We start from the raw sequence: 23,493 nt of genomic DNA, 5'->3' as shown, positions 1-23,493 counted from the left end.
TTGCTTCAGACTGTATTAAAAACAGTGTGAAGTTTCAAAAAGGTTTTGTGGATAATACAAGGAAAATTTATTATCCTTGCTATAAGAAGTAATAAATAGCTAGAACATGCCTCTCATAGGGGATAGCAAGACTATTGCTTTCTCCAAACAGCAAGCACGCTGAAATGTTGTTCATACTGAACCTAGATTCTTAACGGAAGGGAAGAAGATCTGGTAAAAGGGCATTTAATATAATACCCCCTTAATAAAGTTGTTGGGACTGCTAGCCATTTAAATATGCAGTGAGTTTTTAAGCATTGGTTTAATTTTTACAGAAATTCTAATTTTTTACACACTTAATCCCTCTTTATAGGTGTTTAATATATGAGAGAAGCACATGTTTAATTTGGCTAACCAAACGTTTGTTTTTTAACACTTAACAGTGACTGTAAATACACAGACCTTATGAACTGTGAGCTGCTCTCAAGATCTCCACTGCATGAACCAAAAATAGATGTCCTCAATGAAAGTACAGTGCTGAAACCCAGGAAGAATGGTATCGTATGCTGTATTAGTGAACCCTCCAGAATTTATTTTTGCATGTGTGTTATCTGCCTATAAAGTCATAAGGATTTTCTCCAATTTCAGAAGTCATTGGTCGCAATTTGTTTTATTTTTATACATGGAAGCAAAAATAAACACGCTCATGTAAAAAGTTAGGGTTTTGTTTGTTTAGGTTTGTTTTCTTGATTCTTGTTTTGGATTTTTTAGCAGATTCCTACTAGGTTGGATGAAATATCAATCATTTTATCTTGTTATTTATAGTTCTCAAATACTTTAATGGTACAATAATGTCTGTATTCTTAGTATTTTGACAGCTTGTGTTTTTAGCAAATAACTTACTTTTCTTTATTTGTGGTCGGAGAATGTGACAACAGGTTTTCTTGATTGATTGTTATCTGTCAGCAATGCTTGGCAAAGGAATTTGCCCACCTTGCCGAAGATCAGAAATTTCTTGTGTATGCCAACTCAAACGTTTCTGAAGCATTTGCTAAAGTGCATCAAGGAAATGATCTAGATTTAATAAGCAGCACCTCATTTTGACCTGGTATATTTCACAACTGGGACAGGTACCGCTGAAGGGTTTCTGCTACCAGAGAAATCATAATGTAATGGAACCATACTCATAGTTTCTGTATCTTTTTCCCTGCACATGAGAACTCTGATGTTTAGCCTTACATAAATGCATAGTTTTACTTGGCAAATGAGATAGAGAAAAACCAGGACTTGATTACTTATGGATAGATAGGCATTCTGTTCCTTTGCAACAGCTGTTTTGGGAATTGATGTTTTTAGAATGATTGGTTAATGTGGATGTTTATAAATGTGGATTTTCTGAATTGAGATCAGTGGCAGACGTTCTTGCTTAATTTCAGATTACACTGCCAGTCGGAGTTTGTAGAACAATTTTATCATCACATCACTTAACAGTATGTTTAGGAAGTGCAAGAAACATAAATGCTATAAAAAGCAGCTGTGAAGTATGTCTCCAGACTACAGTGGTTTAAAATTGCTCATGTCTTTGGCCTTAAAAGTGTACTCATATTCTGAAGAGTTCTTGTAAACCTTCCTTGGTATCAGTTGAAATGGTTAACAAAGCAAGAGCTTCTGCGCTGGGAGAGAGTAAAACAGCCCTTTTCTCCCCCAGAAAAGTGCAGGCCAGGATCAAGCTGTTTCACTTCCTAGTGCCTGCTCCCCTATGAACTTGGCATATGGTAGCAGGGAGAGTACAAACTGTTGTTGAAAGGACCTGGCCAGAAACTCTAGGCTGTGGGGACAGCAAGAATCTAGAGGAAAGACTTCTGAGCTGAAGTTGACCGTGGCATTTTTCTGCAGCTGCTGGCTGTTTTCTCAGTCTTGTTCCTGTCACTAAATCCGTCCCTTCCTAAATTTACTGAATTCCCCATCATCTCTGCACAGAATCGTGCAGCCATGACAGTACTTAACATCTGCATATTTAATTGTTCCATTTCTACTTCCCATCCTGTGATGGCCCTATCTGCTTAGAATGACATACCAATGAAGAGCCTAGTGCAAATCTCTACCAGAACGTGCCTCTTTATTGGATGTTCTTTATTTAAACTGTAGTTTTTCAGAGAGCACTAAGCACCCTGCCTTTTGAATACCCAGTTCTTTCAAGATGCCAGATGGGCACCGTAGAAAGCAAGGCATTCAAAAGCTTTTACTTCTCTTTATATGTGAAGTTTAAGAAATTGAACTCTTATCCTCTATTAACATTATTCATTCTTCAGAAAAAGAAATCTCCATTATCGGCAGTAATTAAAGATCTAAACCCAAGTTTCATGTTTAAGAAACCAGTAACTTCCATTGGGCTTGAGCTTGATATTGCACTGCTTGAAACATAGAGGTTATGAAAGGTTTTATTTCATTTCAGAAAGATAGTTTAAACTTTTTGTTAGTGACGTGGCAGTGCAAAGATTACTGGTAAAGTCTTTTTTTTTTCCTTTTAAAATTAAAACTTCTGGATATTTTGATTCCATTTCTTTTCTCGTCTCTGAAAGTTAGATAAGAAACTTTGCATAATGTTGTGAAGTTTAATTGTGAATATTTGCAATTAGGTCCTTACTCTTGAAGTTTGGTTAAAGTCTCAGTTTTAGGATAACTAAGAAAAGTACAAGTTCCATTATTGGTTTTAGATTGTATTAATCAAATTTTCATTAATCATTGCCATGACTTGACAGATTTCTAAATATAAGGAAAAATAAGATAAATGAGAATGGTTTCAGTATGGTTCACTTTATTACGTGATCCATTTATTGTCTTCATACTAATTTTTAGATTGTACATTTTCAGGAAAAGACATTTCACTGCCATTGCTAAACAATGGAGATTCTGAGCCATGGACAACAGACAGAAATGCAAAAGTGAGTTGCAGAATCTGTAGTGATTTCAGATACTTCGACACTAAATTTATTAGGGATATCGAGACAATTCTCCACATGTCCAGTAAGAAATTACAAACCTGTTAGATTTATGTTTCTACTCCTCTAAAAACGTTAAAAATGAGTAAATACAGTTTCTGAGAGCAAAACCAGTGATTTGTTCACACTAGAGATTCGCTGATTTCTGTTTCCAGCTTAAACAAAAACGAAAAATGCTTTTTGTTTTACTGTTTTTGTAGAAGTGAAAAGCAGACAAAGTTTCGTATGTTTAGGAGAAACTGCATTATCCATTATGCTGGGCACTGAAAAGGGTAAAGGAATCTGACAATCTGACCCGCCCAGAATTATCATCTTGTTATCCAGAGCCATGCAGTGCAGTAGTTTTTCATCTTTCTTCTTCTAATACTTTGATATTTTGAAATTCTTTAAACAAAACGAACAAAAAAAAACACATGCATGCTTTCAAAAAATTTTTTTTTTTTCTGCTTGTTTTAATTTTATTTCTAGGCTTCTCATTCAGTCCAGCAGATCCTGGAGATGATTGATATGCCCCGTAAATATTGCAGATATTATTTCATGAGTTTGCGTGGCTGTGAAAGGGCAAAATGTTGGTTTCGGCACGTTCCTGAACAAAGACATGAAAAGGTAAAGAGATTTATTGAAGAAAGAAGCAGATTGTAAATGTGAACACTTTTTTAAGCCAAACAACATCTCCTGTGTTCATTTATATATTGAGAGAGAGTAAATGTCAGAGATTGATGGATCAAAAGATGTTCATCTTTTGAAGTTCATTTAAAAATATGCTAGAATTGTGAACTTGCAGACTTTTTGAGTGCAGACATCAACAAAAGAGCAAGAATTAGGCCATACCAATGAAGACTGGTAGAATGGGAAGGTTCTGAGATGTTTCCATGCCAAGCATCAGAGCCCTGTAAGCAAACACAAACTTTTGTATAAGTTCTTAAACTCAGAAGCCATATATGATATGTAACTTTCTGCAAGTTTTGTGGAACAGGTGCATGTCTATTTAAAGATGCTGTGAGCTCCTCCAATGGAGCAGAAATTCCCGTATTTGCAGGCAATATTACTTTTCTGGTGGTGGGCAAAGTAGATGTGTTTTCAAACCCCCTAACAAAAAAAATCTACTTCCAAGAACTGTGCAAGGCAAGCTCATTGTGCTGTCATGTAATAAGATTTTGGCATTAGCTGAGACTTCGGCAGGTATGTAGGTCACTTAGAAGGAAATAAAACATTAAAACAACAAAGACAAATGCCTAAACTTGTCCTCATCAGGTCTTACAAGATTATTTCTTATCTAGTTGATATGGGTTAGAATTTTATTATTACTGTCCTTAAGTAAGAAATTACAAAATAAGCATGTAAAAAATAATTTGATGTGTGTTTTTCATTGAACCTGATGATAGAGGCAAATAATATTAAAAATAATAAATAAATAAATAAATGTACTGTGTCAGAACTTTAAAAATAAGTCCCTGTAATTTGGTGTTTTCTTGATGTTGTTTCCTTCCTTGTTATGTTTTGAAAAAAGCTGCCTTTTTTTTCTGATGCTTCGCAACCTCTTTGAAAGTTTATATGACATCTTAAAAATACTAAGATCATTTGAAAATAATTCTTTATGGTATGTTTTCCTTTTGCCTCAGTTGTGAAATGTTTTTGGCAGGCTGCAGTGAATATCAGTGATCTTCAGCTAGTTTGTGTGAATTACCACGGTTTGTAGCGCTTCTTTTTACATATATACATTGCAAAACGATAATTTTTGTGTTAAGCTATTAAAATCCTTTCCATATGATTTTACTTACGGTGTAGCACCCCAGCACAAGTACAGTTCTGCCCACCTAACGTAGCCTAACTTTGGTGGTAGTCTGGAAGCATATTTTCATTTTGTTTTGTTTTGCTTTATTTATTTTATTTTTTGGGGGGGAACTATGTAAAATGATAATAGGCCGTACACCTCATGGTGGCACCAAAGTACATAAATGGAAGACAGGTACAGCAGCAACAAAGAAGTCATCTAGTCAGTTTTAGGGCAAAAATAAATCTCTTTAGGAACTGTTAAGCAGACCAGCAGTCCACTTGTTCAGTATTAAGTTTCCAATGATGATTGTTAGCAGAATTTTTGAAGAGAATTATCTTTCCCCATAATGGAGCTTCCTTCATTTTCATTAGGTAACGTGTTGATGCCTGATGGCCTAACCCGCTAAGATTTAATACTCTTCACAGTTGTGATTAGTCACACAGCAAAGCAGTGATCTAATTCATGAAAACATTGTTTGTTTTGAAAATCAGCATAGTCTTGAGCTCAGCACCTTCTGCAAGTTACCAGTTTTATTTATTTAAAGAAAGTTGCCTTTTGTTTCACACAGTGAAATCTCTTTTATATTAGGCAAAGTAAACAAGACTATTAAGACTGTTTTAAATACTCCCCAGAGGTAAGGTCATGGTTTTAACTAGGTTTAGACATCAGTTAGCCTTCCAAGAATAGCTGTCTTTCAGAGAGTTTACAGCTTGGTTCGTCCTGTCCATTCAGCAGTTACAGGAAATAAGGCTTGAAAAATCCCGATCACTTAATATTTAAAAGGTCATACAAAACTAAATAATGTATTGATTCCGATGTCTGATAAATCTAAAGGGTTTTGGAGCATCGTTCAGCACAGAATGATGATACACTTTTGCTGAGGTTTTCATACGTCTCTGTGGACCATCAGTGTCTCTGCAGCTCTAACAGCTTCAGTAGTTGCAGGCATTTTCAGAAAGCTAAGTGCAGTTGCTGTCTTTAAAATGAAAAAAATAAAAGGTTTTGTGTTTGTCCAAGAGTATCTCACTCCAATTTACAATTTTGTTAGTAAAAAGGAATGCTTTTGACGTTTAAATTAAAATGGCAAAAATAGTTAGTTGATAGTGCTGGTTTGGTGTGATTGGAGTGGCAGTATTGTCATCAGTTAGGGGTGGTTTTTATGCAGAAATGCAAAACCAGTTTATTAAAATAATGACTTATTAGTACATGGAAGTATCTCCTCTTGTATCAGGTGTCTTGTTCTGCAGATGTGTTCTTTGCTACCACTTACTGAAAGAAAAAAACTGTTATTTGGAGGAAAAAAGGTGCCCAGCATCCTTCTTTTTGACTTATTTGACTATATATAAGTAGCTTGAACTTCCTTCTTACATTTTATTCCCTTTGGTTGCAAAAAAGGGATTAAGCATTTGCCTCCAAGGACAACAGATGCATGTCACATCCTGATGAGATACCTTAATTTGACAGTTGAGATTTTTTGCTGTATGTATCTTCTGGTCCCCTGTGCTGACTGAGGATTTGTGTCACCAAGATACAGAGGACAACAGATAATTTTGTGTTGTTCAGCTTCAGCCACATGTAGTACGAAATGTCTATCCTACAGGTGCTAGTGTCCTGTGAGAAAAGAACCTCTTGTAAAAAGGATCCTGGTTTTGATCTCACTGCGCAAAGGGCTGCAGCGTGAGGTTTTCCCTCTTGATAAACATCAGAGCGCACATGGAGAGATGCTGAAAGATTCCGTGAATTTTGGTGACTGTTCTTGTAATTTAAGCACCTCTGTGTTACCGTAGTAAAACCGTTTGACTGGGCAGCCAGCTGCTTTTAGAATATAAATGGCCATTTTGTTACATTTCTTATTAAATTGTCATACCAAGTGATTTCTGGAATCAGCTGGTGGGTGACAGAACAGTGTGATCTCTGCTGCTTTTTTTAATGTATTTTTGTCTCTTCCTAGTTTCATGCACCTTCATTTTAAATCTATTACAATTAACTCAAAGGTTAGAGATTCTCACATTTTACGTGGTCTATAGATTCAGTTTTAACTTTAAATTTAAACAATTAAATCGACTGAAGCCTCCTAGAAGCTGTAACTGAAGCACACAGTTCACTCCTTTTATGCATGTAGTGTAACACGTCCCATGATTAAATCCTACTACAACTGGATTTTCCAAGCAATTTCACTAATAGTTGGAACAGTCAGAGCTCCAGATGCAATCTTGGCTTTTTTTGGCAGTCAGTCCAAAGGAGGAGGAAAACAGATTCCTAAAGAAAGCAAACTAATTTACATACTGTAAGCATGTGCTAAAGTTTGTTTTGGAAATGCCCTCAGCCACCTGGGATTTTGGATTTGGATTAAAAGAGTTAACCCCTTGCAAGAGTGACAGCACGCACATATCAAAGATCAAACATTCGACGTGATTTTCCACAAGGGGTGGCTTAGGCCACAGTTCAACAACATTGTGATGCTGTTTGAAAATAAAAATAATAACCTTTATAGTCGGTGTATTTAAATGTACAATTTTTGTGTTGTTTGCCTTGGGGATCTGAAAAGGTTAATAGTCTTAAAAGAAAGATGTCTTGGCCACAAGCCAGTGCTTTCATGGTAATTCATTCACTGTAACAGACTCAATGAGTGGATCCTGTCTAATCGTGAAGTTTCGTTTAAAAATAAACCCAATTCAATTCTGCAATAACACATCTACAGTCGGGGGGGGGGGGGGGGATTGTGTCCCTTCATTGTTTGTTATTTCACAAAATAGTGTTAGATGTAAGACCCATTTTAAATCGTTTTGCAGAGAGACTGTACATTTTTCAGAAGTGACAAAGGGGATGCGAAAGGTTCTTGTTTTTGTGTTGTTCTTTTTTTTCCTAACTTGGAATTTTAAGATTTAATCTGTGTAGTTTTTACTTTTCATCTGCAGAGCTATAGCAGAATGTGTATCACAAAGCTGAGGTTAATGTATTTCTAAAGCAGCTTAAGACATTGATTGCTGAAACATTTTTGTCTTAGTGTTAGCAACATCAGTTCTCGATGATTTTATGACTTACTACGTGGTGCATTTGTGTAATTTTTATCATGTTTTCACTTTTACCTCTTTGCTGTTCTGTTTGCTTAGTGTGCGACATTTTTACTAATTCCAGGTATTTTCAAAATCCCTTTTTTGTACACACACGTGCATACAGCTGTGATTCCAGCAGCTCCTCTCCCAAACATTTATGTATGTTACGTATGTTTATGTATGTCATCTATGTTATTTTCTATTTGATTTGCTGTATTTTGATGGTGCCTTTGCCTTCAGACCCAATTACCTTCTTATACCTTATGTTGGTACATAAGGGTCAAATAGAAGCAATGTAAAGGTTGTTTCCTTATACAACTCATGTTTGTGGGTAGATCGTTTGGCATAAACTGAGGTAATGTTTTACTTATTTTTTTCTCTTTCTCTAGGTTTGCATGGAAATACTTAAGACATACATTAGTATAAATGAATCAGGCCTTCTAAAACGTGCAGGTATGATAAGTATCTTTTTATGTATATCTGATATTTAGCTTATTTAAAACAAGTAGACTTGGGAGAAAAACAGATGACACTTCCAACAATGAATAAAGTTCTTATTTAGGAGGAATCCATGTGCTTTTCATGTACCAGTTTCCCATTGAGGATGTGTGTTTAGATAGGCAGTTATCTCAGGAGGTTGTTAAAAATCTTACTTCCCTAGAAAATGATGTAGACTTTAGAATAGATATTGGGGCAAGGGGAAAGGTTTAACGGGACCGAGATTTTGTTAAGGCAGTTTTGAACAACACCCTGACTAAATATTACATACCCAAAAACTTTAGAATTAAGCTCTTTAAATGAAGTGCTGTTACAGCATCCAAACAGCTTTAATTTAGTCCTTTCACACTGCTATATATGCAGACAATTAAAATCAACATATTTTAGAGACCAGAGTTGATATAAATCCATGTGAGCCTATGAGTTGAGTCATAAAGGGCTAAATTTTAGTCTGGACAGTCGTTCTCTTTTTACCTATGTTTTTGAAAGCTTACTAGGATGTAGTACAGTATGAACATGGGATCCTGTTGCACCCTGTGTAGTAATGTTGCCTTACTGAAATACTGAGTACTTGCATCTGTCATGGTTAGCCCTGGAAGAACTGGTAACACCGTCCACCATGACAGCACTGCACTTCATAGAGCTTCCCGTCTGGCAGGAGCTTGCTACCTTCATGTGCTACCACATCTAACCTGTTTTTTGTGCATTCTTGTGCTGCGCTAAATTAGCTAAGCTTTCTTGAAACCTTCAGCTCAGCTCAATGATACGAGGTATTTCAGAACAGTCAGTCTTGGTTTAGTAATGTTAACGTTGCATTCAAACTTTCTTTTTACCTATTTTTCTCCACATCCCAGTGCCATAATATTCTGGATAATTAAGAGTTGTTACACTGCTTTTAAAATTTAAGGTAATAACCTGTCTAGAAAGCATCAATGCCCCCAAAGTGAAATTATTTTAATTGCTTTTTCAGTCCAAATATTTGTCAGGTATTACAGAGAAGTTACTCCTGGTGAGGATTTTGCTTTTCAAGTGCTGAATGATCTTCTCATTTGTTTGCTCAAGAACTGTTTGTTGCAAGAAGTGTTTCAGATACTGCGGGTAGCTGTACAGATTAATATACTGGTAGGTCACCTTGAAATATTTTGAACATTTTTGATCCATAGTTTCTCAGTTTTGGGGGGCAATACCATTTGTAGTAATAAGTTTGTTTTTACTTTGGTACTCAATTCTTGAAGAAAAAAAAATTGTAAGCTCCTATTTGAAAAACTCGAACCTTTCTAGTTGAACAAAGTCATAAAACTAATTGTGCTTTTTTTGTCTAAATTATAGCCAGCTGTGGATGTTCTTCTGAAAGTTTTCGAGCACGTGGCTTCTTTGAATATAAGAAATGCTGTGCCTACTTTAATCAGTACCTTTCGTAAGGTATGAGTTTGATTGTACTACTATTTAAAGGAATTTCTGAAAATAGCTTGCCTGTTTTAAAATGCAAGGTAGTTCTTAAATATTTTTTCAATGGTATTTTGTAAAAGTTAAATTGTGGCTAGCTGAGTGTTTGATATGGGTTTTTGACTGAGATTCAATGTGATATGTTTTTCACTGATGCTTGCATGTGGATATACACGATGACAATTCTTGCATGCTTACTTTTCTTCCCCCTGTTTGATATTACAGCTCGTTGATGCTGGTATGTTTCTTGAGTTTGAACATTTTAATTACATTACTAAACTCCTTCAACAATTGCAAGTTTCCAGCCAGGAAATAAATGTTGTTTTGAATATAAAATCCAGGTATGCCTTTAAGAAGCTATTTTTATAATTATATCTGTCTAGTTCCTTCTTCAAGTTCTATTTCATAAATTTATGTAAAAACGTAAAAGGTGACTAGAAAGTGTAAATTTAGGGGTTTGGAGGAAAATACAACCATATTGTGCCTAATTGTATTTTCAAATGCTGTCAATTTGCCATGCTTCAAAGATCAAGGATCATTACTTAAACCTTAGATTCAGGCTGCGTTATGATTAGCCTTTTGAATATTGTCATAGTACAGTTTGATGGGTTGCTGTTCCCAACTATTTGGAGAAATTTGTACAAGTGTAGTCAAATTAGAAATGTAATTATTTAATGCATATTTTAGGCCAGCAGTACTTCTGCAATAAAAATCATGTAGGCAGTAAAATTGTTAGTTATAATCTGAAGTAGTCTTCTAGTTTCATTTACTGTGCATCTTAAACATATGTGCCTCCACAAGAGAAGTGTCAAGGAGGGTGATTTTTTTTTTTTTTAGTACCACTAGTTTATGCTGGACAAAACATGAAATCGGAGCCCAAACCTCTTCCAAAACTGTTGATGTTCCCCATCTCTTGCCCGAGTTTTTTTTGTTTAAATTTCCTGCATCATATATGCATGCACAAGTTGAGAAACTAAATTTATGGTTCATAAAGGAAGATTTGATTCTTAAGGGAAACCAAACCTGCAGCAGGCATCTACTTTGTAAAAGCAAGCCATCACTGTTTCAAGGAAAAGCACTCCAGAAATTGTTTGCTGCTTTTCATACTTTTCCCATACAATACCTTTCAACTATGGATTTCAGTGTTTTATACGTGCAGTTTACCACCTGTGTTAGTGGTGATTTCACTTTTCAGACCAGGAATCACATTCCACAAAGGAATGACCCTTTCCAAGTTGCCTCAGTATGTATTGTGTTTTCGGCACAAACTGAGAAAGAGTTTGTGTCTGGGAAGTCTGAGCAGCTTTACTGCTTCAACTACACATGCTAGCTCGTTCATGTGTAGGTGAAGTGTGTCTACATGATAGCATCACACTGGGTAGGTGGATTCACTGTTCCAGTGGCAGCATCAGAACAAACCATTGCATTCTGAGGTATTTGAAGCTGAATTACACTTTGGTTCATGTAATTAACTTTTTTTTTTTTTTAACCTTTTTGTCAGACACATGTACAGTGTGGTCTGCATTTACTTAATGTATTGTAAGTCTTATTCCTGCCTGTTCAGTTACATTTATACCAAGAGAAGGGAATATTACCTGTTGAAAATATTGCTCTTCAGTTATTTGCATAACATATGTACTGACTCCCTTTGGCATCATCGTGAATGTCTGTTTTCAGTGTCCATTTTGCGTATTATATGTAAATCAAATAAAAAATTACATCAGTTTTCGATCCAAATACAATGAACTGTTGATCACCTGATAGTTCATAGTTAATCAATAGGGTGTGTTAAAATTAAGTTTTAATATTTTTTTTCCCCCTGAAGATATCAGGAAAGACATTTTAAAAGCAGCTGGCTCTTTGACTTCAATTTGATTATGGCTGAAATTCAGGTACAGTGTGCATTTTTCAAGCCTTTTGGAATGTGTAAACCATGACTTTTTTAAACCTACATAAAATAGCAATTTTTACATCATTTTAAATTAATGTGATAATACATTTCCATGTAAAACAGTTTTGGGGAAAGATTAACATGCGGGGAAAAACTGCCTGGCTTTTCTGTGATGTCCGTACTTATTTTAATTTACATACTTGTAGCTTTTATCCTAGTTTTGCATCTAATTCAAAAATCTTAGAATTGTCAGCATTTTTGTTGTGCTTTTAATTGGTCATTCCTCATCAAAAATTACTTAATAATTCAGCAGAGTCAATACCTTATATAAAAAGGCGTAATTCTGACAGGCAGGTTATTTTGAAGAATAAGAAAATACTACAGCATAACTTCTTTAATAGGCTACTGCATTTTTCACCCTGAGAGACGAATTACTTTTTATGAACAACTATAGTATAGTTTACATATTATTAGACTCATTGCACAGATCCTGAAACCTAAATTTAAGAAGGCAAGAACCTGGACTGTGACCAGAACTGGTCACAATTTTGTCTAGTCAGTTCCTGAAAACCTCTGTAATTCCTTGTTGGCATTTGTGTGTCACATACCTCATCTCAATTGGCTTACCTGCAGACCCTGCAGCACAGCCCTATGCTGTTATCAGTAGAATCCTGACGCACGTGGTTTAAATTTAACTATTCTACGTGCATGTGCATATGCAGCCTGTGCTAGATTACAGTACAGAAATGTAGCCTGAGCTCTAAACCTCTCAGAAAAGTTGCACCAGAGTACTGAATGTCTCATGAGGAGACATTGATTAGTCCTAGCCTGCAGTGATAGGAGGATTCAAGTTAACTTAATCCTTGACGAAAGAAAACGGGTTTGGTGATGCTAACAAAATTTTAATGATATATATTATAAAAATATGTAATATGTTATAAAAATAAAAGTGTTGGGAGAGAAGAATATAAAACATTGAGGTTTAATCGTCATGTCATTAGAAATGTCTGTATTTGGTTATAATCTCTTCAGATTAATTTTTTCTGGACTCTCAGATCTGTTCCTTTAAGAAATGGGTGATACTCTGTTAAAGTGAAATGTCATAAATCAGAATACATTCAGTAATGTCACAGGACACAGGGTATGTATTAGCTGCATTGTTTTCTGCTTTAAGTCTGTCTCAGGATTATCTCTTGAATTTCAGTATATTTTCTGTTTGGTGTTCTGGAAGCAGGCTTGCTTATATTTGTCATTCGTCTTCTTCATAGCATTGCAAGGAAAAAAACGATTGGAGTAAGATGGGAACGTTGTATGTTAACGCAAGAACTGGATGTGAACATTTTGATGATCTTCAGAAATTGTCTTTATGTATTACTGAAATACTAACAAGAGATTCTGAGAAAGACAGACCAGGAGTTCCTTTTTGCGATTTTGCTGATGCAGGTAAAATCAAGATGGAGAAAATGCTTTATTGCTCATCCTACTCTTGGTAGGGTTTTTATGAGGTCAAAAATAAAATTGTGTACTGACTGTTTTCTTCACATCAGTTACTTTTATCTAATACAGCATTCAGAATTTCTTCAGGCACAAATACAGTCAGGTGAAATTATCAACAGACGTCATTTTCTGGTAGAAATGAAATCTGTGATGCTTACACTGAAAGAACTACTTTCTCTGAAAAAAGCACACTTGAGCTCTGTCAGATTATGAAGAGAAACCAAAACGCTTGGTCTTTTAAGGAAGAATGTCCTGTTCTCAGGACAAAGGCAAGCATGTTTAATTATTGTCTGAAGTGCAACACTCTTCATAGCATAAGTAAACTTCAGAGCTGTAAATACGGCTGCATGTACTTGTACATACAAAAACACATTGGACAGGGTTACATCAGGTATGTATCATTTGGTTGGTTAGCTTGGTTTCTTTGGTTTTTAGCAATTTGGATCTTCAGAATTTCTCAGTCTCCTGAAGAACCAATAATTTTTGCAAGGGCAGGGTCCTCAAAACACCTAGTTCTTTAATATTTCTGGCAGGTTTTCTTTCTACTTTCCTCTCTATGCCTCTTCATTTACTTATCTGCATCCTTCCTCCTAATAAGATTGTAGAAGACGGAGGCTCAGTGAAGTAAGTGTCAGTGGGATATTACAGCTTTGTATAATGGATGACTCACATCTTTTTCAACCTGTATTAACTACTAAAACCTGATGAATATTTATTTCAGTTATGTGACACAACCTTTCTGGTTACAGACTCTCAGAGTATAAAACAGCTTCCATTTATGACACGGACAAAAGGCTTTGATGGGGCTTGAAACTTGGTCTGTCTTCTCTAGAGCAGTGGTCTCCAAACTGACAGACACCCTATCACTAACAGATTTGTGAACACTTACCCCCAATCTATGTGTATTTATTTATAAATTATATACATACAGTACTGCACTGTATGTTTTATTATGTGCATTATAAAACATACATCAAACCAGAAATTTAAAAAAGGATGAAATAAACACTACTTTAAATTTTTTATTTAATTGATCAATGGCACAAAAAATACTTTCCCGCACCTGTGTGGGAAGAATTGTTTGTGTACCATCCCACACTGGAAACCATTGTCCTATAGTACTAACAATGCTTCCAAAGTAGTTAAATAATATGGCTTGAAAAAACTTGCAATTACCCAGTTCTGTAGTGCCAGATTGAGAGCTTACTTTACAAGTAATGATGTTGCTAAGTTATGATGTTACTAAGTTATGCCATGACTTGTCCAAGCATCTTATGGATAAACTTGAGAAAATAATGTCCGAATAAACTATTGTTGTTGTCAGACTTAGGAAATAATTACATTTAATGCCAAGTATTTCAGAAAGTGTATTTAATATTTCACAATGACTATTGTTTTTCAAGTGTAAGTTCTGTGATCTGTGATCAAGTTCTTTGAAACAGCATTTACATGTGAAAAGAAAAATAATACACATTTTTTCTTTCTAGTAATAACAAACCCGACATGTAATGAAGCAGACAGGGTTTTCATTGGAAGGACTGGGATTAGCATGATGAATTCTTATCGCAAAGTGCTACAGTGGAGAAAGGTATGCTGCGCTATAGTAACCTGTTTGGAAGAAAAAGAATTTGTCTTTACCTTACCTGGTGCCAAACTGTTTCTCCAGTTGAGTATGTGGATGTGCCACCTGCCTCCCCACAATCTTCTTAATGCTTCTTAATTGTCCAGCTGGATCAAAGCATTTCATTGTGCCTTTCTGGGCAGTAGTCTTCAGAGCCTTGCATGTGTGGGGATTTCTTCTTGCTTGCTTTGTTGGTTAGGGTGGAGGGAGTTGCTTGTGAGAATTAATACACTTTTTATTTTTCATACATTATGTAATTACAGCTTTTAAATGAGCAAAATATACACAGGCTGTAGAAATTGTTTTCCTTATAGTGATAGATGCACAAGGTATTTGTACTGCCTGGTAGAAGAATGCAGCGTGGTTCAAGACAAAAGCACGTAAATGAGCATGTTTCTGTCTGGTCAAGTCTGTCATAACTTTGTCTTGCAACCTAGAAACTTGATTGTTCAGGGTCAGCTTTGCCTTTTCTGAGCTAGGGACAAATCAGGGCTAAGAGACTGGGCTTCCTGAGGTTCTGGATCAAGCTGGTGATGGTTTCCCACAAATGCCATTTTCCTCTGTCTGGTAATACTGCTGAATTCCAAGAACACCCAACTGGAGAAATATTTCCTGCACCGATTCTTCTGAGCCTGATCTGAGATGGAACGGCTAAGGTCAAGAAGACAGAAGAGAGGCATAGCAGGGCTCCTGCTGCTGCACTGGGTAGTGCTAATTCCCCAGAATGTTACTGAAAGTGGTTTTCTTCCGGGTTCTTTTTCATTTCATACATCTTGCCAGATTTGGATTTATGAGTTGTGTGAATCTCTCAAAGAGTTGGACCCCACCAAGAAATACCCTTTACAGTCCTTTCCTGCTGTCCAATATTACGATGAGCCAGTGTTCAGACTAGACCTTTCACTGGATGTCTTCGCTCTTTAGGGCTCATCCAGTAATTGATCATAAACTCACTGCAGCAAGTTCTGCTCCGACATTAAATTATTTTTCATGGTGGAAGGAAGCAGTTTATACCAATCTGCCTCCCCTATACAATGCAGCATGACCAGTGCCAATGGGAGGGAGAATTTGAAGCACCAGTGCTTCTGGGATGTGTTTTGGTCAGTGATTGTATTCTGAACTTGCCTTTCTGTCATCAGGGCTGATCCCTACAAGTAATAATTATTCTGTACTGGTACACTTCTCATCCTATACGTGATTTCAAAGATGTATTTTTACAAACAAAATTAAACTCTCCCTCTCCCCTTTTGTCTTTTTATTCTTGGGGATCCCTTTCTAGTTTGCATTAAAGAGCTAAAATGTCTTTTGAACTACTGCCTATAAGGCATGACCATGAAGGATTCTGTTACATGAAACCCATGCGCTGCTGTCTGTTTCCAGGGCCACCCCAAGTCCCAGGGGATAGCTGATAAAGGTTCTTGAATTAGACACTGTACATCCATTTTGATGAATCAGAAGTTTTGCAGCATCAGTTTGTTGAGAAGAAGGGTCTCTAACAGGTCCTGATCAAGTGTGATGCTGCCTTGAGAGTAAAGGGAAGCAAGGATTCTTTGCACTAGCAGATTTTTAATACTGCACTAGAATTTTTAAAAGTGTTTTTGTTCCACAGAACTCACTTGTAGAATCATTGGGAGATTCCTGGATTCTGTTGAGGTGGTCTAAATTCTTGCCATTGAGAAGTGGTTAGCGCTCTTGTTTCTCATTTAAGAGCTTAGTTTGGTTTGTTTTCTGGCTGTCATCTTCAGCAGAGGCAGCATATATTCAGTGTTTGCAGGGAAATACCTTCACACTGAGCTATTTTCCAAGATCTCCTGTGAGGGAAATCTTGATACTTGGTTCCGCGATCTCATATTCCCAGGAAGTTCATCTTCATTTCCTGACATCAGAGGCACAAGGTGCCAAAAGCACGCGTATTGTTTCTCTTGTATGATAGAGGTTACTAAGAGCAGGCAGTTCTTATGTTACTACTTTTTTTTTTTTTTATGTGTAGAGCAAAAGATCATCACTCCTTTGACAGGGTGTCAAATCCCTCTCTCAATAGACTGCTCTCCAAGATCCTCAAATAGCCTCACAGACAACCTGTGATGACCATATTGGAGTGTGAATGAGGTGGTGGCTCTGAGTGATTTTTATCAGAACTGACAACCTCCAAATTGATCTCTGCTTCAGGGATGAACTAGAACTGTCATTACTGCTTCTTTCCAACCAGCTTTGCTCCATTGTAGCCATGAAATAGGTCCGTAATCCTGAGATTATGGGCTATCTTCCTGATGCCCTGTCTTGCTTCTTCAAAAAAGTGGTCCAGAAAATAAGACAGGATGAAGGATGTGATCTAACCATAGATGATAACTGCAATCATTTCGTTTGTATTTTTCTACAGGTTATGTTGAGATAAACCATTGCAGATTCCTGTAGGTATCTAAAAGTCTTCAATTTGGGGCGTATGCCAGTTCACAGTACTTACATGCATACCCACAAGGCATTTTCAAAAAGTTAGCTTCCTAATAAGTATGTTTCATTTTCTGTCAACATCTCCGTTTTCCTAAAGCTCCCTTTCCCTCTAAAGTGCTAAACCCTGCCTGTCTTTGCCTTGCTGGGGACATTAATTTAGTATCCCTTTTCGGCTTCATCAGCGCTTTTTTAGGTTGGTCACATCTTCATTATCTTTGAGACTGCTACCTTTCTTTTATCTGTGACTGAGAAAGCCAGCCAAAAAGCGGAAGAAAAAGAAGCTTGACAGGAAACTTTTATAGGAAACCAGACTAAAACTCAGCTTGGTATATGATGATAAAACTGTTGGTTCTTTTACTGTTGGTCAGATGGGCACAACTTCTTCCTTTTTTTTTTTGTCCTGCTGGGTAGAATTATCTGTTCTGTTTGGCTTATGCTGGATGAATTATTTCAGGTTAACTATTATGTCTCTACTGCAAAAAGAAAAGTCCTTATACTCTTATATTCTTGGAATTACATAAGTTATACAGGGCTGAACAGAATCAAGAGTGAAAATATTAATATGCTAAAGCAAGCAAATGCAAATAAATTACAAAGCATACTAAAATACTGTCTAGGAACATATACTGTGAACATACTAAAAGGAATAGTGTGCTGGGAGCTGTTGAACAATGACTGTTTTGTTTTGTCTACAGAATCACAAATAAAATCTGCTATTGTTCATTAGAATTTTTACTAAGTGATCCTTTTCTCACTCCCCCCTAGTTTGGATAATGTCACTAAACTGATGTGTACAAAACTTTGTCACCAAATTAAACGTGCTGTATAATGTGTAGGTATTAATGTCATTGCTTTCTCAGACCTTCCCTGTTTCCTTTCTCACTCTTGTGCTAGGGAAGGAAGGTTTTGGATAAATTGCATGAGCTACAGATAAATTTTACAGTCTTGAAGGGACTTATGGGTGCAGAGAACTTAGCATCAAGATGCCAAATTGTTAATAATGCTGCAGAAATTTTTCTTAAAACTGGAAGTTTGGATGGAGCGACATGGGTATTGAGAGGTAAGCTTGTCTTACAAAGAACAGAGTTTTGACGTTCAAATTTGAACTGCCCCATTTGGTGAAAGCTTTCAGCTACAAGTTACAAGTTGGTCTGTAAATTAAAATAATACATAGTTGTTGGCTTTTTGGAATTCTGACCTACTGAAAGAAGAAACTCAGAAGTGTATAAACAAGAATAGGAGGTGTTCTATAAAGTAACATGGAGGATCTAAAATGTTCTATTCATGTTTGTTTTATATTATTAAATAAATACATACATATCTGTATACAGATATAGTTAGATATGCCCCTGACAGTTCATTTTACTATTGTGATATTTAATAAAAGGGATTATTTAAAATTAAAGGGTTCTGAGAATCCATCTGAGAAGTCTTAGTGATAAGGAAGAAGTTATTAAAAACTGCATTTTATGATAAGTTTTGAAGTTTGTTTTCTGCTACAGTTTACAGCATACCCTTAAAGGCCAGAAGTCACAGCATCCAGCAGCTTTAGTTCATAGAAATGACACTATGCCATTCTTTGCTGCAGAGTCAGAATGGACCACAAATACACCACTGTGGCCCTGTGATGAAGAGGACATCCTCAATCGGCATAATCTGTTATATTCACTAGTGCACAACTACATGAGGCAGAGTTTATACAGGCAGGCACTGGAAGTTCTGCAGAATTTACCAGGTTTCCAAAATAGTACTGGTAAGTAAGGAGAGGTACTGTGTTAAGAGCTAAAAATGTAACAGATTATTCTGTACTGTTTTTTTTTTTCTTTGTTTTCCTTGTCACATTTCTTGAAGAAGATGGATTTATACAAGCTCATTCTTTTCCAAAGAGGGTAGTGTCAGTGAACTCTGCAGCTTTTGTCTCACAGATGTGCACTCACGCACACAGTTTGTCTGCCTGTCCTGTTCTCCAGTTAGCTCAGTTACACAGGCCCACAAGGAAGATCCACTAAATTTTTAAAGAGCATTCACAGCCTGTACAATAGGATAGAAAACTGAGCAAGCCACCCTAGACTTTTATACATTGAACTCAGTGCTCTTTTGGGCTCAATTTATCTGACAGTTCCGATGTGTACTTCAGCTTGAGATGGGTAGTTACTTAGGCTCCACTGAGGAAACCTCAGCTGACTCCTGTCTGGAGGTCTCAGTCCTATTATCAGTGTGTGCTTTTAGGCATTGCCTTAGTGGAAGACCGTCTAGAGTAGAAGCAGATCTTCAGAGACCAAAATGTTTTTTTATTGGTGCAAATTTTGAGAGATCAAGTGAGGATTTTATTTGTAGACTTAGGCAAGTGAATATATTTTTATCTGATCCTCTTGGTTTTCAGAGCAAATCATTACTTGGACGTTAATACTTCCTCTCTCATAATGTAAATGAAATGAGTATAACTATATGGAAAGAATTTTGATGAATAAATCATCTCAACCTTGTGCCATCTTGCTCCTAGAAGCAAAAAGCCTGATCTTGGTGCTGGTCCCCAGCATTGAGAAGCGATTCTGCAAGTAGGCTTTGATTTGATTTGAATTGAGTAGTAAATATTCTTCTTTTCATTTCAGATACTGTTGATGTTTCTCAGTATGGCTGCATTTTTAACTTGCTGATAAAAGCCTGTTTTGAGAGCAAGAACCTTGGGGTCTCATCTTCTGCAGTAGACTTCATGCTTTCAAAAAATATAGCTGTTGATTTTTTTTTACTGAGGGGATTAATCACAGGTTTGGGAAGAAGTTGTTTGTGGAGTAAAGCTAGAACCTACTACAAAAGTAAGTTGCTTTTTAAAAATCCTTCCAAGATTTTCTTTGGATAATATTATCAGCTCCGTGTTTTGGGGAGAAAAGGGTAAGAGTGCTCGTCTTCTTGCAAGGAAGAAGACGAGCACTTTCTTTGTCAATGTCAGGAATTTATTTGTAACCAAAATACTTATTGGGATATAGTGACAGTTGGGAATATGAATCAGTGGCTATTACGGGGCATGAAGAAAACAGATCCATGTTCAGTATTGGTAATCTTAATTTCTTATGTTTCTGCATTTACTCACAGCTGCTTTGTCACTGGGTTGCTACCCGCCACTAGAGGGAAATTTACATCACAAAATCCTGCCAATTCCTTTTTACGTGTCTGAGATTGAGATGCTGTTGGCCATTGAATTATTCCTCGTTTCAAATGCCAGCGATATTCAAAGTCCAGGGGCTACTACTCAGTCTCTTCGAATAATACTGAAAAGGTTTGTGTCAGACATGTACCTTATTTATTGTACTTATCAGTCTAAACATGTAATTAATGAGAGAGTTTATTTTCTATTGGTTAGGAAAGAGAATTGTTTAAAAACTTGTTTTTAATCCTTTTTTACAAACCGATGATGTAACAGTAAATGTTTCTGGTTTTATTTTTTACATGTGTAGCATGTGTTCCTGAGTGATACTGGCCTCTGTTCCCTAGCTGAATGTGTACTCCTGTATTTTCAAAAACAGGATAAGTTCACTATAGAGTCTTGGGTTGTGGTTAAGCATCGGAGGAGAAAGGCACAGTCAAAATGTTAACTCCTTTCATAAAGCAAATGCAACTTTTTTGGCTGTTCTTTGGCAAGTGCTTGGAACCATTTTATTTGATTCTCTCTCTAGGGAGTATCTTGGTATTAAGTGTGATTTTTTTCCCTTCCTGTGAGACTGAGTAACTGCAAGATAAAAATTTGTTTCATTGCTTTTCCTTCTTGTCCATAAACCACCAACCACTGTCACTGGATTATGCCTGTAATTTGTTTTTCAAGACCCTATTTTCTCTGGGAGTGTTTGGCTCAGAATCAAGATGTGAAACTGCATAGCAAAGCTGCATTTGTTAAGAAGGATGAATGAGGGCATCTCAAACTTGAGTGCTATGTCTTCTTTCAGCTCTACCCATCCTGAGAAATACATCTCTTAATTTTGTGGGCTTTTTTGGATAAATTAGATGGTGGTTGTTTTTTGTTGTTGTTGTTCTGGTGTGTTTTTTTTTTTTACCTTGTCTTTTTTGAAAATCTTCCCTTTAAAGACACACAATTTGTTTAAGTTTTTGTGCTGTCTTTTAAAGGAATGTTAAATTTATGTTTGGAACAGTGGTTACTTCAGGTCAAAATAATCATGTCCTGTAAAAAAAGAAACGTATATGTTACATGCAGCAGAAAAGACAAATCACACTCAGTTTTAAGTATGATCAGATTATTAGGAGAACAGTGCTGGCCAGAACAACAGTATCGTTTAGAGAATTTTTCTCATCAGAAGAATTTTTCTGATTATGCTTAGGATATATTCTTCAGCTAATTTGACACTCAAGGAAATTAAACGCCATAGAGGGATTTATTATTTATGAATATTTGTTGATGTAGAAGTTGCAGCCTATACTAGATGACAGTTTTGCTAGTATGCTGTCATACCTCTGCTTGTCTGCTTAAAGAGTAAATTCTGCTCTTGCAAAAACATAGGCATGTCACTTAGGCACATCCTTATTCCAAAAGTGATTACATGCCAAGCATGAGTAATCCTTTTGGATTCAAGCATGTTATATAAATTCTTGGAATATCCAATTCATAAAATGGTTTACATTCCTTTACTGAATTTGCCAGCCCTGACTAGAGCATTTCTTCATGAAATGTGAATATTGCAGACCTGCTTTGCACTGGCATTAAATCCTATTACGTTTCAGTACTGCAAAATATGTTAAAAAGATGTCTAACTTATTAAATTTAACTTCTTAAATTCTAAAGTCTTATTAAATTCTTCAAAATAATCAGCTAAAATTTGTCTAGAAGTTAACATCTATCATAAATGAACACAAGGCATTAGTTTAATGTTTTTGTGATCTTGTTGCCAGTATAAACCATGAGGCAAATGGCAGAGGGAGGGCCTGCACATTGCATAATTTTGTATTTGTGAAAATTCACTTACAGATGTGAAGACCAGACAGTTCAGAATAACAGTGACTATCAAGCAGGAATGGAGAGACTTAGCCTGGCTGCTCATGTGTCTGATCCAAGGCTTTTTCTTAAGCGTATGACAGTGAATGTTAATATGGAAGAAGTTTACAGCTTGGAGCATACATCTGCTCTAAAGTGGCTTCAGGAGAATATGAAATGGGCTGGAAAGGTCTGGCTGTTTCAGTAGTCATTAATTAATAAATAAAAATAAAGACTTTGGGGGAGGGGGTTCAGTGGTTTAAGCGATCATTGTTAAAACTAATAAAAATTACTAAAGGTATTTGCCACTGTGTTCAGCCTTACTGACTTAGAGCAGGGCTTCAAAACTCAAGTTGTATTTTTATGTATTTAATATCGATGATGATGCAGATAGTAGGACGAAAAGAGCATTTTACACACAGTAAAAAGCAGTGAGAATAAAATACCTTCAAAATCATTTCCCACATGAGACGTGCCTGACTTAGGATACCTTTCCTTCACAGAACTGAGAGTCTACACAAGTCGCTCACAGCTGAAGGTTTGGCTGTGTCTAGATAACTGCCTGTATATGGCTTCCCATTTGTGTATCTGTGCATTTTCACTGAAAAGGAAAACTTTCTCTCTCCCTTGATGGTGCTTTTAGAGAAAAGTGTTTTCTGCCTTCACATCTGATAATTGACTTTACCGTTTTAAGTTTTTTGCCAACTATATGATGAGCTGGAGGCTTGTAGCAAGCTGCTTGTAGCATTCCTATTTCTTCAGGAATTCTTCCATCTGATACCACTGCTCATCCAGTCTGTCTTAGAGGAGGCTACTGGAGGAAGGAAGATTCGAGTCTGATGACCTCTGAGATCACTGTCCCACCTGTACAGAAAAATACTGGGATAGAAGCTCTTACGTTTTTGCAGCTTATCGTTCTTCTGTCGGGATCTCACCTGCTTTCCTCATAAAAACTAGCAGGTTCAGTAGTAACAATCAGATGGCATTTCTTTAAAATCCGTGTCCTTGAGAAACAATTGACACTAGCTCAGAGTTTGGGTTCTACCACTCGGTGTTCTCTGAGATGGCTCTCCCATTTGTAAGGCTATCCACTTAGGCAAATCCAGTAGCGTTCTGCTGCTTTGTTCCCTAGTAGCTGAGTGCTGGATATGATGGATACGAGGTTTCAGATGAGAAATCTGAACTGACGTTCTGCCAGCCACTCCAGCATTACAGGCAAGAGCAATTTTGGAGATTTCAACAAATTAAAACTGGCAATGTAGTCAGCAGTAAGAAACTAAGTCATTTTTGCTAATTA

The 23,493-nt window shown here is 36.4% G+C and overlaps 1 protein-coding gene across 1 annotated transcript in view; it reads left to right on the top strand.

The window, feature by feature from the left end:
* TOPAZ1 (testis and ovary specific TOPAZ 1) overlaps positions 1 to 23,121 on the top strand; it is a 36,802-nt gene extending 13,681 nt beyond the window's left edge. Inside the window, exons 6-20 of the mRNA XM_068674478.1 lie at positions 423 to 535; positions 2,854 to 2,924; positions 3,450 to 3,587; positions 8,204 to 8,267; positions 9,283 to 9,434; positions 9,642 to 9,734; positions 9,984 to 10,099; positions 11,584 to 11,650; positions 12,918 to 13,092; positions 14,634 to 14,734; positions 18,110 to 18,275; positions 18,804 to 18,968; positions 19,828 to 20,031; positions 20,309 to 20,492; positions 22,191 to 23,121. Of these exons, the coding sequence (XP_068530579.1) occupies positions 423 to 535; positions 2,854 to 2,924; positions 3,450 to 3,587; positions 8,204 to 8,267; positions 9,283 to 9,434; positions 9,642 to 9,734; positions 9,984 to 10,099; positions 11,584 to 11,650; positions 12,918 to 13,092; positions 14,634 to 14,734; positions 18,110 to 18,275; positions 18,804 to 18,968; positions 19,828 to 20,031; positions 20,309 to 20,492; positions 22,191 to 22,404 (2,023 nt within the window). The 3' untranslated portion in view covers positions 22,405 to 23,121. The remainder of the gene's footprint in view (positions 1 to 422; positions 536 to 2,853; positions 2,925 to 3,449; positions 3,588 to 8,203; positions 8,268 to 9,282; positions 9,435 to 9,641; positions 9,735 to 9,983; positions 10,100 to 11,583; positions 11,651 to 12,917; positions 13,093 to 14,633; positions 14,735 to 18,109; positions 18,276 to 18,803; positions 18,969 to 19,827; positions 20,032 to 20,308; positions 20,493 to 22,190) is intronic.
* The last annotated feature ends 372 nt before the right edge of the window (positions 23,122 to 23,493 follow it).

This window comes from Anas acuta, chromosome 2 (genome assembly GCF_963932015.1).
Source record: "Anas acuta chromosome 2, bAnaAcu1.1, whole genome shotgun sequence".
Taxonomy (NCBI): domain Eukaryota; kingdom Metazoa; phylum Chordata; class Aves; order Anseriformes; family Anatidae; genus Anas; species Anas acuta.
Note: the sequence above shows the minus strand (reverse complement) of the source record. Positions and strands in the feature narration are given on the sequence as shown.